At 38.4% G+C, this 14,960-nt stretch overlaps 1 protein-coding gene across 1 annotated transcript; it reads left to right on the forward strand.

Moving 5' to 3' along the window:
* The first annotated feature begins 820 nt into the window (after positions 1-820).
* LOC756406 (pleiotropic regulator 1) lies at positions 821-11,987 on the forward strand. Its single transcript, XM_030980899.1, has 13 exons — positions 821-930; positions 2,297-2,403; positions 3,044-3,180; positions 3,731-3,787; positions 4,728-4,821; positions 5,614-5,701; positions 6,056-6,265; positions 7,318-7,455; positions 7,724-7,918; positions 8,820-8,938; positions 9,978-10,117; positions 10,738-10,931; positions 11,574-11,987. Exons 1-13 carry the CDS (start codon positions 925-927, stop codon positions 11,631-11,633), a joined length of 1,545 nt encoding a protein of 514 aa, XP_030836759.1. The 5' UTR covers positions 821-924; the 3' UTR covers positions 11,634-11,987.
* Positions 11,988-14,960: the final 2,973 nt, after the last annotated feature.

Here is a 14,960-nt window from a genome sequence, read left to right on the forward strand (position 1 = left end):
CCCCCCCCCCCCCCCCCCCCCCCCCCCGCTTTCATCGAAAGGGTGTGTTAAAATGGTACTCCGCTCTCAACGCACCCTTTCGAGAAAAGGCCCCCCTCTTTTATCGAATGGGTGCGTTGAGCACACCACACCGCGCCGCACCGCACCGCACCCTTTCGATGAAAGCCCATATTTGTTGTATTGACCTACAGCGTATTATATTGGAGTAGGCCCTAGATTAAAAAGAAAAAAACCTCGAGGACGCCCTCTGTTGTCCTTTGAGGGTCAGTTCCTAGCTGAGCTGATGTCCTTTTGAGTTTGTCCTTTCTCGTTTTCGTGCTTGATGTCTATTTGCTTACCGTAAACCAAAACGCCCTCTGTTGTCCTTTGAGGGTCAGTTCCTAGCTGAGCTGATGTCCTTTTTGAGTTTGTCCTTTCTCGTTTTCGTGCTTGATGTCTATTTGCTTACCGTAAACCAAAACGCCCTCTGTTGTCCTTTGAGGGTCAGTTCCTAGCTGAGCTGATGTCCTTTTGAGTTTGTCCTTTCTCGTTTTCGTGCCTGATGTCTATTTGCTTACCGTAAACCAAAACGCCCTCTGTTTCTTCTGACCTGTACTTTGTCTATTTTGCTCTGACCTTTGATTTATTCTTTGTTAATTGGTCCTTTCTTCTGGGTACTTTGTCTATTTTGCTCTGTCCTTTGTTTGTTTGTATGCTTCTTTGTTTGTTTGTATGCATCTTTGTTTGTTTTTGTGACTGTTGATATTGGCCCCTTTGGCGCTCCATAGGTCTTGGCGTTGGCGAGTACGCGTACGTAGCGTTGAAAAATTGCCACGAAATAGACTGCCACCTTCAACAGAAAGCGAAGACGGCGAGGCGACGATTCTGGTTTCGATTCAGACTAGAAAACACGAACATTATTAGATTTCAAAATAAACTTTTACGATGGAGGTAATATTTCATGAATTTTCTTTCATATTAGAATAGTTACAAAATGTTTCACGACTATTGAGAATGATAAACGGTCGATAAAATTAAGCGTTTTTATTCTTCAGTCCCACACATTGTATTTTGTTTGAAGTTTAGACTTGGTGGAGTCTATGAATGTTGATCCAACGTTACGCTTATTCTGTTCATATTTGTTTCATTAGAAGTTTTGTATTAGAAATGAAAGTGAAAGCAATTTGTTAAAGAGGTTAGGTCTATGTATGGTACATTCTATGCCTGTTCTTGAGTGTCTGCATAAATAATAGTTCCGACTTCTGTCTGCCTGTCTGTCTCACTCTCAGTCTCAGTCCGTGTCTGTCTGCGAAATACATACTTACTTACTTACTTTACTTCAATCCATCGATGCTTGTAGGGCAATGCCTGTTCATCGATCATTGGGTTAAAAACATTTCCATCTCTCTTCGGGCGTAAGTCTTATCAAGTGAACATTTGTCTTTCATACATACATGTATGTTTAAACTGGATAGTGATGTGTGTGCATGGAGCAGAATCAGTTCTCAATTTGAATTTCTCTCTCCTTCGGGGTCAAAGACGGTAGGTAGATTCTTCCAGTGTTTGTCTAGTCTGTTTTTGAAGGAGTTAACTGAAGGAGCTGAAACTACCTCTTCTGGTAGATCATTCCACGAGTCAACCACTCTGTGAGAGAAGAAGAATTTTCTCACATCCAGGCGTGTGAATGATTTTTCCAGCTTTAGTGAATCCTCTTGTTCTTTCTCCTCTGTGAAGATGTAGGAATTCTGCACCAGCATTGTATAAGTCATGCAAATACTTATAGACTTCGATCATGTCTCCTCTCCTTCTGCGATGGACAAGGGATGGCAACTTCAGTTTTCATAGAACTCTTACCAAACTTTAGCTTACATCTAGCGCATGCGCATAACGTTCATCCGATCTCGGCGAATTGCAGCCTCATTTTCCTAAATTGGCGCCTACAAGGGCCCTTCTTTAACTTCTTATTGGCTACATACTACTACATGTATCTATTGCTGGCTGCCATTCACTCAATGTTTGGTGCGAGGAGAAAGCTTGCGATTTTGAAAGAAGATTTCAAAAAAGATGTCCATGCAAGTTATAAATTTTGCTAAACAGCTGCATCGCGCAATATAAAAGCGTATGCGTGTTGCAGTTTTATTTAAGGTTTCTAATTCTACATTCAGTAGACATGCACAAAGCAGACTTGTGCTGTTTGTAAAACTTTAGTAGGTCTAGATCTAGTCTAGAATGCGTGTTCATTATTAGAATTTGAATTTTGATTATGGTAGGTATTTAATTATTAGATGAGTAAAACTAATTATCCTTTAACTTACAGGAAGTCAGCAAGCACTCTGTCCACACGCTGGTGTTCAGATCACTCAAGAGGTCACATGACATGTTCATAGCTGACAACGCCCATCCTCCAAACAGGGATGCTGAAGCGTAAGTATGGAACCTCATTTGCGATAACGATTTATTTTCCTTGGGATTGAGCATATGGGTTTTATCTCAAGTTGCATTTGCAACAGCATTCAATGGGTTAAGAGTTGGGTTCAGATCTTGAGGAATGTTGGTAGAAGCAGGGGTTGTCATATAATTGCAGGGCAAACATGTTTTCAACAGTTTATCACTTTTTGTGATATTCTTTATTTTTGTTTTCCTTCTACATTTCTACAATATAGATGAAGAAATATTTTTACTCAGAAGAGGAGTATGTTACCAAATATTCTCACTGTCTTTCACTCTCTCTTTCTCTCGTTCTTTCTCTCTCTCTCTCTCTCTCTCTCTCTCTCCTTCCCCCTCTCTTTTCTCCCCCTCCTTCCCCCCCCCCCTTTTTTTTCTCCCCCTCTATCTTCTCCCCCTCTCTCTTCTCCCCCTCTCTCTTCTCCCCTCTCTCTTCTCCACTCTCCCCTCTCCCATCTCCCCTCTTCCCTCTCTCTGCTCCCCCTCTATCTTCTCCCCTCTCTTCTCCCCCTCTATCTTTTCCCCTCTCCATCTCTCGTACAGTCAAAATAAACATTATGTTATAAATTTATTGTATTTATTGGGATGTGATATATTCTCTTTTACTTGTGACCAACAGAGATAAGGTTAAGATTGCCTGCAAAGTGAAAGACCAGTATGGGATGGTACAGAACCTGACAGCTACCACAGGACACCAGAGAATAGCTGAGGACTCACATCAAGGAACAAGGGAAGAGAGCCAGGGGTATGAACAAGGTAAAGCAAGGGGTGGCAAGCTAGTGCCATATAATTTGGGGCACATTCACACTTTTTTTTAATGTAATGATATCAGTGCAATACCTTTCACGTTTCTCTTTCTTATTAATTATACATACGTAAAACCTTGTTATGCACATCTACTCGCTTCATCCCTGTTGTAAACCACTGCGAATGCCAGTGCTGTGTGTGAACATGCCGCTAGAGGTTGTGGTCAAATGTCTGATATACTTATGTATGTTATAAAATGCAAGCTGTACTGATGTGATGTGTAAATAACCCTTTATTCTGCTAGTGCCAATGCTGCATTATAGGTTTGTAGTTCAGTATACAAGCCATATTCTTTATATTTTGTGAACCTGTTTTGAATTTTGCTTTGTCTAAATACAAATTGGAAGGTTTTCACCGTTTACAGCAGTAAAAAGGGTTAACTGCTTTGGAGTGAGCATAGTTTGCTTGCATTTGATAAGTAAGTACCATAGGTGTTGACTATATTCCGGCCTGACGTCTACCTGAAAAAGCTAAAATTTAACTTTGTTTATTGATTTAGGATATGAGGAGATTCCAGCCCACATCCAACCAGGACATCCATACCCAAATGCACCAGGTAAGATGTATTTTCCTTAAAAAGATTTTTAAAAAGAAATCTATTTTCTGCACTTTCTGAGAGATGTACATGGTTCTCGACATCTTTCCCTGTGAATAGAGGGTGGTCCATAAACAGTTTTAACGTTGCACAGTAGTTGTCAGTCGCCAAGAGTGGACTTCACTCTTACGACAGACAGGTCTTGTGTAGTGCACTGGGCCCTACCCACCACCTTATGGAATTCTCATGATCTAGATCAAATTTCCCTCACCCTCGAGATATAGGCAAGTTGGAGTATTTCCTGGTAGAACCACGGGTTCGCTGCTTCAAATACCTTTGCATGCACAGACACATTCATTGGTACTTCATCCAAATCCAGTGCTAGCAAATTACGATACAATACACATATACTCTCAACTGCTATGTGGCTGTAACGTTTACTAATGAAAGTGGTTGGGGGCTTCATCCTTGATGTACATCGGTTACCTTTACACATTCAAATTTATGTTCGCCTACCACCCTGGAAGACTAGAGAAATTAAAGTGAATCAGTAATGCAGTTGCATACTCAGTATTTTTGCCATCATTTTACATGGCATGAATTTAAGATGTCAGTGCTAGGTGGAGAATATTCCCCCCCCCCCCCCACAAGGAAAAGAACAAGTTTGCTCTGTATTTCTTGCTTCTGCTAATACATGTAATAACACATTGGATGTTTATTTGTGGGGTTCAACAGTCTTTAATATCCTGTTTGACGAATTCACTTAATTATGAATATCTCATGGTTGGCATAATTACTTAATTTGCAAGTCACAGACAAGGTTTTCTTTCTATACACAGATCAAATATGTAAACGGTTGTAATTTCCAATCAAAGAAAACATATCTTAAAGCAGAAAAAAAATTGTCAGGCATGAATAACTTGAAGCTCATACTTTACCTATTGATATTCTTACTTGTAAGGAGTACCACTGTCTGAACATACTGCAAGACAACCAGGTCTTAGTCAAGGAGGTGTTCAGCAGGTGTTGAGAGGGCTTCCACCTTCAGAAGCTCAGTAAGTTATCTCTCTTTACTTTTGATTGTCTCTTTTATTTTTTCAGTCTCCCCGTTTTTTCTTCTTTTTTTCTTCGTCCACATCTCTTGTCCTCAATGTTTCTCTGTATTTCCTTGTTTCTTACTATCTCTTTTTTTTTCTCTCTCTCTACCCTCTCCCTCCTTCTTTTCAACTCCTTCCCTTTCCATCCATCCCCTATCCTCCTTACTTCCTTCCATCACTCCCTTTCCCTCCTTCCCCCTCCCTCCCCTTCCCTCCACCCCCTTCCCTCCCTCCCATCCTTCCCTCCTTGCTTCCTTCCCCCTCCTTCCTTCCTTTCCTCAAAATTTCCTTCCCCTATCTCTTGCCCCCTTCTTCTCCATTCCTCTCCCTCTCACTTTTCCTTCCCATCCTCCATCCCTCAGATACATGTAAGGTAAATATGAAGGGTTGTTTATTCTGAGGTTTCCAAACCATCTGATCTAAGAACAAAATTACAAATATTGCTGGAAATCACTGTACATTCATGTGGCCATTCAGGGCTACTTAAAGTTTCATGATATAGATTTATATATTTGTAATCTGAAAATATTCAAAATTCACCCCTTTTAGTGCAATTATTTGTTGTGGGGGATTCTTTTCCTTCTCATATGCATATAACAACAATGAAAGATAAAAGATAAGCTTGTTTTGTTATTGTTATTATTTCTCAATTTTAAAATATTTGTTGGGGTCTGGAAGAGAGGGGGGGGGGGGGGGGGGGAGATACACCAATTCCAATACTCAACACTTCATTTTTTTTTTACCCTCTAGGCTTCAGGCTTCAAGAACAGCTCCTGGAATTGAAGATATTCAGAGGAAAGCTGGCATTCCAGAGAGAATACAACCCCCAGGATCAAGGGTAAGACACATGTCTATCCGCTAGAAATATTCTATCTATATTTAGGAAGAAGCAACAGATTGTATGTATAATGTGCTTACTTCTGCAAAGGAATTTGTACCCAAAGTTGCTGTGAGTCAAAGCTGTATAACAAAAATAATTTAAAAAAAATAAAATGATGTATAGATTGATTTTGTTGATGAAATTTCCCACTTCTGTCATTAATTTTGTGAATTAAAAATAGATGGATTTTTTAGTTACTTCTCATTGTGATGTGTTTGAGGTGGTTAGTTTATTTGTTAAGATGGTTATAATTTATAAGACATTGCTCTTGATTTCCATCACTCCTTTAATTCAATTTACAATCCCAAATAGGCCTTGGTAGCTGTTTCCTCTGGCACCAAGAACTCAGCCATTGTTCCTAGGAAAGCTCCCACAATGCCTAAACCAAAGTGGCATCCTCCGTGGAAGCTGTACCGCGTGATCAGCGGCCATCTTGGATGGGTTAGAAGCATAGCTGTGGAGCCGGGCAATCAGTGGTTTGTCACAGGTGCAGGCGACAGGGTCATTAAGATCTGGGATTTGGTAAGTTTGGCAAGCTGTTAAGTATCTCACTTCTCTCATTTATTCTGTTCCTTCCGTGTATTTGTATCTCTCTCCCTCTCTCTCTCTCGCGCACTTGCGCACTCTATGCCTGTCTTCCTCCTTCTCTTTTCTCTTTTCTCTCACTATCTCTGTTCCCCTCCCCCCCCCCTCTCTCTCTCTCACACACACATACAGAGTACACATACACACACTCTGTCTATTTGTCTTCTTCTTTCTCCATCCCCCCCCCCCCTTTCTCTTCCTTCAAAATTTTCTTTAGCATGTGTATTTGCTTTCCGTCTTTATTCTCTGTGGCTGTACATTGTACTTTCTTAAGCTTTAGTAAGAGTGATTGATTTTGATAAGTGACAAGTAAAAATTGCATTACTATTTGTGGTAGGGTACATGTATATCAAAATGGCTAACTTTGAATCATTACACGACCTTTCCTAAAACAAAAGCGGGAGGTCACGTGATTTTTCGTAGATTTGCTGTAGGATCTCACAAAGTGTTGGGTAAAATAGGATCAGCCCATTTGTAGATGGGAGGGGTTTATTTCACAAACATTACCCCCGACATTTCGTGAATAAAGGGGCATGTTTTCACAAAATGTTAGCTCAGCCACAGCCAGGGTAATGATATGATTGCAGGGCCCTCAGGGGGAAGAGTATGAATACTGATGAGGCTACCCTGGGTAAACAAGACATATTATTATTATTGTTATCACAAATTTATATTGTTTCTTCCATTTTTGTTGTTAATGAATATCAGAAATATATTATTGAAAATATGTCTTCTATTAACTCGACAGTTCAACAAATATTTGTATCTTGAGTAGTCAATTTTATTCTTTTAATAAATATGAATTACCTTGAATATATGTTTGTTAATTTGTTGCAAATGAAAATCAATAAAATTCCTGTGAAGGGAAATAGTATTTTTTTTAAAGAAAAAAAAAGATGAAATAACAATTACAAAAAATTAAAATAATAATAATAATTTATTATCACACATGTGACAATTCTCTTTCCCCCGTCCCTGTCCATTTGCAGGCTAGTGGTCAGCTGAAGCTATCCTTGACCGGTCACGTGAGTGCTGTCCGTGGTCTGGCAGTGAGCCCTCGTCAGCCCTACCTCTTCTCCTGTGGAGAGGATAAGATGGTCAAATGTTGGGACCTGGAAATGAACAAGGTACTGTAACATATTTGATTATTCTATATTCGTAAACATTCACCTTGATACACATGTATTTCAATGTTTTTCACATGCTCTTTTTTAACTATTTACTTGGCATTATTGTATGTGTATTTTATTTTTACATATTATATTGCATTCTTTTGTGTTTGTTTTTAGGGGCCCCTTTTTGCGGCGGTTTACCGCGCCACATTTTAATGAGCTTTTATGATGAGAACAACTGAGGCCCATGATAAGTTCTGATTCCTCTCTGTTTATCATATAGGTCATTAGACATTACCATGGTCATCTCAGCGCCTGCTACGCCCTTGACCTCCATCCGACCATTGACATCCTGGCTACGTGCGGACGAGACGCCACCATCAGGATATGGGACATGCGGTCAAAGGCTTGCGTCCACACACTGACCGGTCACACCAATACAGTAGCATCGGTCAAGTGCCAGAGTGCTGAACCTCAGGTAAAGAGTTATTGTAAATTACAACATTGATTTTGATTTTGATTTTAATTTTTTTTTTTTTTTTTTTTTTTTAATGGATGGATTTTATAGATGTAGAATGGGGCATGTAACTAGTTCAATCTCAAAGGGGATAGGGCATGTGACTTGAATTTGAGCTAAAATTTTTACATGCATTTATATCATCAAAAGTATAATGTGAGGGTTTAAATTATGTTCCGGGTTAGGTTTTAGATTTAGGGTTGGGTCCAGGTTAGAACTTCAGAATCTGGTTCGTCTAGGAACAAATTACATAGCAGGTGTGGCCAGAGCAAATCAGAATTTCAATGAGACGGTCTTTAATTCCAGATTTGGGGGAAGCCCACTTTGGACCATCAGGCGGGTACAAGACCCTTCCCCCCAAAACAAAATATTAACAAAATATTTAAAACATAGGGAGAGAGAGATTTTGACAGTGTGTTGGGCTTCTTTCATTATAAAATTTTTACGGAGTCAGGACATTGACCCATATGATTAAACACAGTATCAATGCCCTTCTTACTCCAAACAGACAATATGTAACTTTGTATTAATTTGATACAGTTATCAACGTAAATAACTGTATTACTTTAATTTATCAAAAGTCCAATAGGAATTGTGACTTTAGGATGTTTCGTGCCCTTGAAACGGTAATAATAATAATAATAAAAATGTTGCTTATAAAGCGCTTACCACCGAAGTCTCTAAGCGCCATGACAAACAAAATAGACTGATAAACAATTACATATTAAAAAAAAAAAAAAAAGTGCAAATAAACCTACAAATTACAATACATACATATGGTAATACTACAATGATTGTAAATTTGTAATCATCGAAAGTGATACTGAGTCGTATAACCTCTTTCATGTTTGTTGTAAACCAGATTGTAAGTGGCAGCCATGACTCTACCATCAGACTGTGGGACCTGGCAGCGGGCAAGTCCAGAGCAACCCTCACCAACCACAAGAAGAGTGTCAGATCTGTTGTTCTACATCCGAAACTGTGAGGACATGTAATAGTTTCAATTTTTGTGTTGTGAAGATAGCTGCCTGAACTGAAATATTTTCAATGTATTTTTTAAATGGGTAGATACATCTATGTTGTGCTATGTACAGGAAGATAAAACTGATTTTATCGTACATAAAGGTGGCTGTGGAAACTGACTGAGTCAGAGTAGACCAAGAGAAGCTAAACTCCAAAAACAAGTTGCTTTCAGTTAAAGGAGAAGTAAAACAGCAGACTCATTTATAAAATAATGACTTTTTATTTGTCTTTTCAATTTATTTTTACATCTCCAATACTCATAGTTTTCTGTGAAGCTTGGATAAATGTCACATGTATCTTCATGAAGGCTTTCAATTAAGAGGAAAATGAAGATGAAAAAATCTTGTTCTTTTGAAAAGTTTTGAAAAGTGTGTTTGTTGGGTAGGGGGCATCGTGACCATAGACCTCATCTGTAATGGTTTCATGATAACTAGTATGTGCTTTTGATATTATTATTATTATTTATTTGGCATTTCAAACATACAATAGAAGGTACAATAGAATGGCACATAGGATACAAAGTATGAAAGAATGAAATTGGCTTACCCTGCTGCACCTCTCGAAGTTGCCTGGAAGAAAAAAAGGAATGTGAAATTCCTATAACCTGTTAGTCTTTTCTTCCGACTCCACGAAATGCAGCAGGGATGCCTGAAATATTATACATAATTAGATTACAAATGGACTAAAACAAGGAGTTAAAGCTTATCTGTACTAGTTTATAGGAGGGATTAGACCACCCTGCAAGGTCACTGGACATGTGATTATCTCATCAACTCAACTCTCAATTAACATAAGAGAAAGAGGATCATGGGGGACCAACACGCACCGATTAGGCATTGTTATCTATAGAGGGAGCAAGTAGCTACAAGTAGGACAGTGTGGCTTTAAAGAGTTGACGTTGGGCTTTCATACCTCAAATATGATAACTATGGGCATCCCTCGGAATCTCAGAAAAGACGTTATTAAAGGTTGTTGATATTCTGTTCTCCTATCCAAGGTACATGATGGCGTCGGCATCTCCAGATAACCTCAAGCAGTGGAAGTTCCCTGAAGGAAACTTCATGCAGAACCTAGGAGGCCACAACGCCATCGTCAATTGCTTGGCTGTCAACTCGGATAATGTTCTCGTGTCGGGAGGTAAGTTGATCATGCTAGCCTATCTTTATAACAACCCTAGTGGCATTTGCACAGCAAAACCTGCTTATAAAGACCACCCAAGGGAGACAAGAAAAGTGGTCTTTATAGGCAAGTGGTCTTTATGTACAGGTTCCTTTAGTTCATGTTTCAATGAGAAACCATTTTCAAGGGAAACAAAAAATGTGGTCTTTGTAGACAGGTGGTCACTAAAGAAGGTTTGACTGTATAACAATTATGTTCCTAAGTGCTTTACATTGTAAGGATTCAATTGCTATTTAAAACCTAATAATGCACATCCTCCTCTCCACAGGGAAAATTCCAGCCAGGTGTCTTTTTCCTACTTCTCTTTCTGTCCTTTCCTTTTCTGGTCCTCTTCCCCTCTTTCTCTCTTTTTCTCTTCTTTGTTTATTTTCATTATACACTTTCATATTGGCTCTCTCTTTCTGTCCTTTCCTTTTCTGGTCCTCTTCCCCTCTCTCTCTCTCTCTCCCCCTCTCTCTTTAATTATACTTTCCTATTGGCTAGTGGCTATTGTTCACAATTGCACAAATATGTACCAAAGGAGAAGAAAAAAAACGCATTTGATTCATTTTCATTCCTTTTTTTGTACACACCTACAGGAGACAACGGTTCCCTTCATTTCTGGGACTGGCGGTCAGGCTTTAACTTCCAGCGGACCCAGGCCCCGGCCCAGCCCGGGTCGCTCGACAGCGATGCTGGAATCTTTGCCATGACCTTTGACCACAGCGGCAGTCGACTTCTGACTGCAGAGGGCGATAAGACCATCAAGATCTACAAGGAAGATGATGAAGCGGTGAGTGCATGTAACGGTTTAAAGCCTATCTGCACTAGTTTGGCCATGAGGGATTGAACCTCCCTGCATGGTCACTGACAGGTGGTTATCTCATCAAATTAGCTCTCAATTAACATAAGAAAAGGGGACCATGGGAGACCAACGGTCACTGCTTCTAGGCATTCTTTTACTTCATTATTTATAACTATTAAAGAGTTTCATATCTCATGATATTGCCATTTTCAACAAAATTGCGTTGCATTGAGATTGTAGTCAGACATTGTAGAGTTAACAAAAAATTAATATTGGTTCAGAGAAAAGTACTTACTACAATCCAATTCACATTTACGCAGAATAATTCAGGGCTTCAACTTTTACAGAGATTGTAGTATTCCCTACGTAATGCACAATTTAAATTAAAAATATTATTGTTTTTATTTTTATAATCCAGTGCCAAAATTATAGAAAATGTAGCATGGTATGTGCTGTATTTAGCGACAATCCCTCCTCTCTTTCATATTGTTAACCAAGATCCCAAGTGTATTCTCAGTCACCTTGCTACCTGTAGACACTATTTTCAGATTTTACATCGAATAGATTTGAGAGTTTAATATTTGTCTAATAAAATATTTAATTTTTTTCTCTCTTTTTTTTTTTTTTCAGACGGAAGAGACTCATCCTCTAAACTGGAAGCCCGAGATCCTGAAAAAGAAGAAGTATTAAAAGAAAGATGGCTGGCATGTATTCCTCTGAGTAATGATTGCTGTCTGTTAATGATGCCTTGCTCACCTAAACCTGGATACAATGGAAAGTCATCTGCTACAAAGACTTTTTGTTAGGATAATCACAACACGTAGTTTATTCTTCTACAAACCTTATTAATTTAGTGCCTGGTACGCAAGCTTTCGCCTACTCCTAAAAATTTTCTCAAGCCAAGCGATTCTTCACACAGTTTGTTGCTGTCTGCTGTCTCAAGATCACTAGAGCTCAGTGAGAAGCATGGCCCTGCGTGTTATCAGTGTCTGTGATATGGTGTAATATTGAAGCCCCCCAAAAATTGCGCTTCAAAATGATCACGAAGTGCCTCAAAAAAGTAAAAATATTTGAGTGACCGGTTTACCATATCCATTGTCCCCAATAAACTGTAGTGTTATAAAACGGTTAGGAAAACTGTTTTTGAAATTTTGATTTCCAATCATATATATCTTGATAATCAGACAGGCGACCGGCTTGTTAAAGTCATGGGGTTCCTGACTGACCTAAAGGTTTATAATTATGATTGCAGCATGAGCTAAATCCAGGATTTTTTTTTAGAATCTGAGACAAAGATACCCAATCTAAGTGATCTATCTCTTATCAGTCTATCATGTATAGTGGCAGATCCAGCGGGTTGTTCAGAATGTTGTGGATAAATTTTCAGGAGAAAAAATGAAATTGTGAATGATCCAGAGCATTGGGGCTGCCAAAGTACATGCCGAGGGGTTATGAGAGGATGCAACGTTCCCGAGAGCCAACAGCCAGGCCTTGAATATTAAAGCAGTCGATAATATCTTTTATATACCGAATTAACACAAAAATCTACCAAGAATTCTTACCTTATCCTTTTCCTTTTCTTAAACGTAAACCAATTGGGATCGCAGCAAAATTTTACAATTTATCCGGTACCCGGAATCTTGCGGGCATCTCACTCATAAACTATTAACCGGTACTGGCATTGTTCGTTTCTTTACGGGAATGGCTAAAATCACGACTCCAATTTTGACCAATCAGATGGCTAGATTTCTAAAGAGAGTGCCATTTAAACTGTATCAACATCAATAATAGCTCTTCAATTGCTACATAACCTCATAAAATTGAATGAAATATGCCATTAAACTGTATCAACAACAATAATAGCTCTTCAATTGCTACATAACCTCGTTAAATTTGATATATGCCATTAAAACTGTACAAACAACAATAATAGCTCTTCAATTGCTACATTATCTCATAAAATTGAATGATATATGCCATTAAAACTGTACCAACAACAATAATAGCTCTTCAATTGCTACATTATCTCATAAAATTGAATGATATATGCCATTAAAACTGTACCAACAACAATAATAGCTCTTCAATTGCTACATAACCTCATTAAATTGAGTGATATATGCCATTAAAACTGTACCAACAACAATAATATCTCTTTAATTGCTACATAACCTCATTAAATTGAATGATATAATGCCATTAAAACTGTACAAACAACAATAATAGCTCTTCAATTGCCACATAGTTTTTTTTCCCCCAGATGCTTTTTCTTCTCCCAGAATAATTTCATCCACACTATGAATAAACGAGTAAATTAATTAACAAATTTTCCTCACCCCAGGGGATGATATCATAAATTTGAGAGCCAATAGTGCATTTGATATTGTAGGGTTAGGTACATGCCAGTTTTTGTATACATTGTACTAAATATAACACAGTGTCTACACTTTAAAATTGTAATTTGTGACTTTGTTTTCCAGAGAGCTCTTTTTGTAACATCTGGTAAAGATTTGTAATAAAAATTAAAAATGTACATACATACTGATGGATGAATGTTTTATTCCCATTTTTTGTTCTCCTTTGAAAGAGAGAGAATGAGAAGAATGAGTTATTGGAAAAAGTAGAGAATGTGAAGATATTTATAAAGGTTGGGTGAAATAGCATGATAAACGGTGAGTAGATGGGAGAGCGACAGAGAGGGGAGGGTAAGATACGGAGGAAGAGAGAAAGAGAGAGGGGAAAGGAATGTGTGTGTGTGTGTGTGTGTGTGTGAGAGAGGGGGGGGGGAGTGAGATCTAGAACAGGAAACTGCTTGAGGGGAATAAAGAATAAAACTTAAAGAATAAAACTGAAAGAGTAGGAAAAGAAATCGTCGAAGAGAGATAATCTGCAAGCAAGAATTAGTCGGGAGACTATAAATTACAGTCAAACCTGTATTCGTGGCCACCTCTCTATAAAGGTCACCTGTCTATAGTGGCCTTGCGTTTTGTCTCCCTGGACTCTTGTTGAGTAGAAATGTGTGTTTTAGAACCTGTCTAGAATGGCCACCTGTTTGCAGTGGTCAATTTTTCTCTTTCCCTTAAGTGGCCTTGATAGACAGGTTTAACTGTGCTTACAAGGCAGCATAGATAACAATTTATCCCGAGGGCACAAAGGCCGGCAAATGTAGCTTTTTAAAAACTTGTACATATAGAGGAACATACATGTACTTTAATATATATTTCAACTTCTTCATACTATGAATAAGTACAATAATCACCATCCTTTTTGCCGACCCTATCTCTCTCTCTCTCTCTCTCTCTCTCTCTCTCTCTCTCTCTCTATATATATATATATATATATATCCCTCCCTCCCTCTCTCTCTCTCTCTCTCTCTTTCCATCTTATTATTGCCACTTGATAGTGGAAAAAGAGTGCGTTCGTTGGTATCCAAAAAAAGAAAGATCCCCAGCATTAATGGAGCAAGTTTGTTATAGATTTCGATAGAAGTAAAGTTTAAGACGTTTTCTACCAAGTAAATAGTTGATCCCGAATTGTATCCGTTTCAAAACATTAACGTTTCGTTTTCAGAGAGTAAATTTAACATTTTTCTTTTTCATTCCGTAGCGTAATTCTTTCTATTGACTCTTTTAGAAGCACTCTTATATCCCCCACCTTCAAAATTATGACACTTATGCAGAGTTATGTTAACGTCATTCTTTCATTGTTTCGTCCAAAACCCCTACAGTTCACCCATTTTATAAACAACTTCTAATATTACCTTGATTAGAATCATTGAGAATATTTAGAGTACCCAAGAGTGTTGTCATACTGGCCAAGTTGTCAAGGTTGCTGGTTCCAAACAATATTTGGTGCGGTGATCGCACTAGCTCTGAACACTGAGTTTGATCTGCTCCAGTCCGTTGCTTGAATGATTTTGCGGTAAATTGATTTGATTTGATTTGATTTATTTATTTCTGTTTGATTTTCTTTTTCTTTTGCATTTTTACAAATATATAACAAACAAATATTGCAAAT

Source organism: Strongylocentrotus purpuratus, unplaced genomic scaffold (genome assembly GCF_000002235.5).
Source record: "Strongylocentrotus purpuratus isolate Spur 01 unplaced genomic scaffold, Spur_5.0 spur5_scaffold_11, whole genome shotgun sequence".
In the NCBI taxonomy this organism is placed as follows: Eukaryota; Metazoa; Echinodermata; class Echinoidea; order Camarodonta; family Strongylocentrotidae; genus Strongylocentrotus; species Strongylocentrotus purpuratus.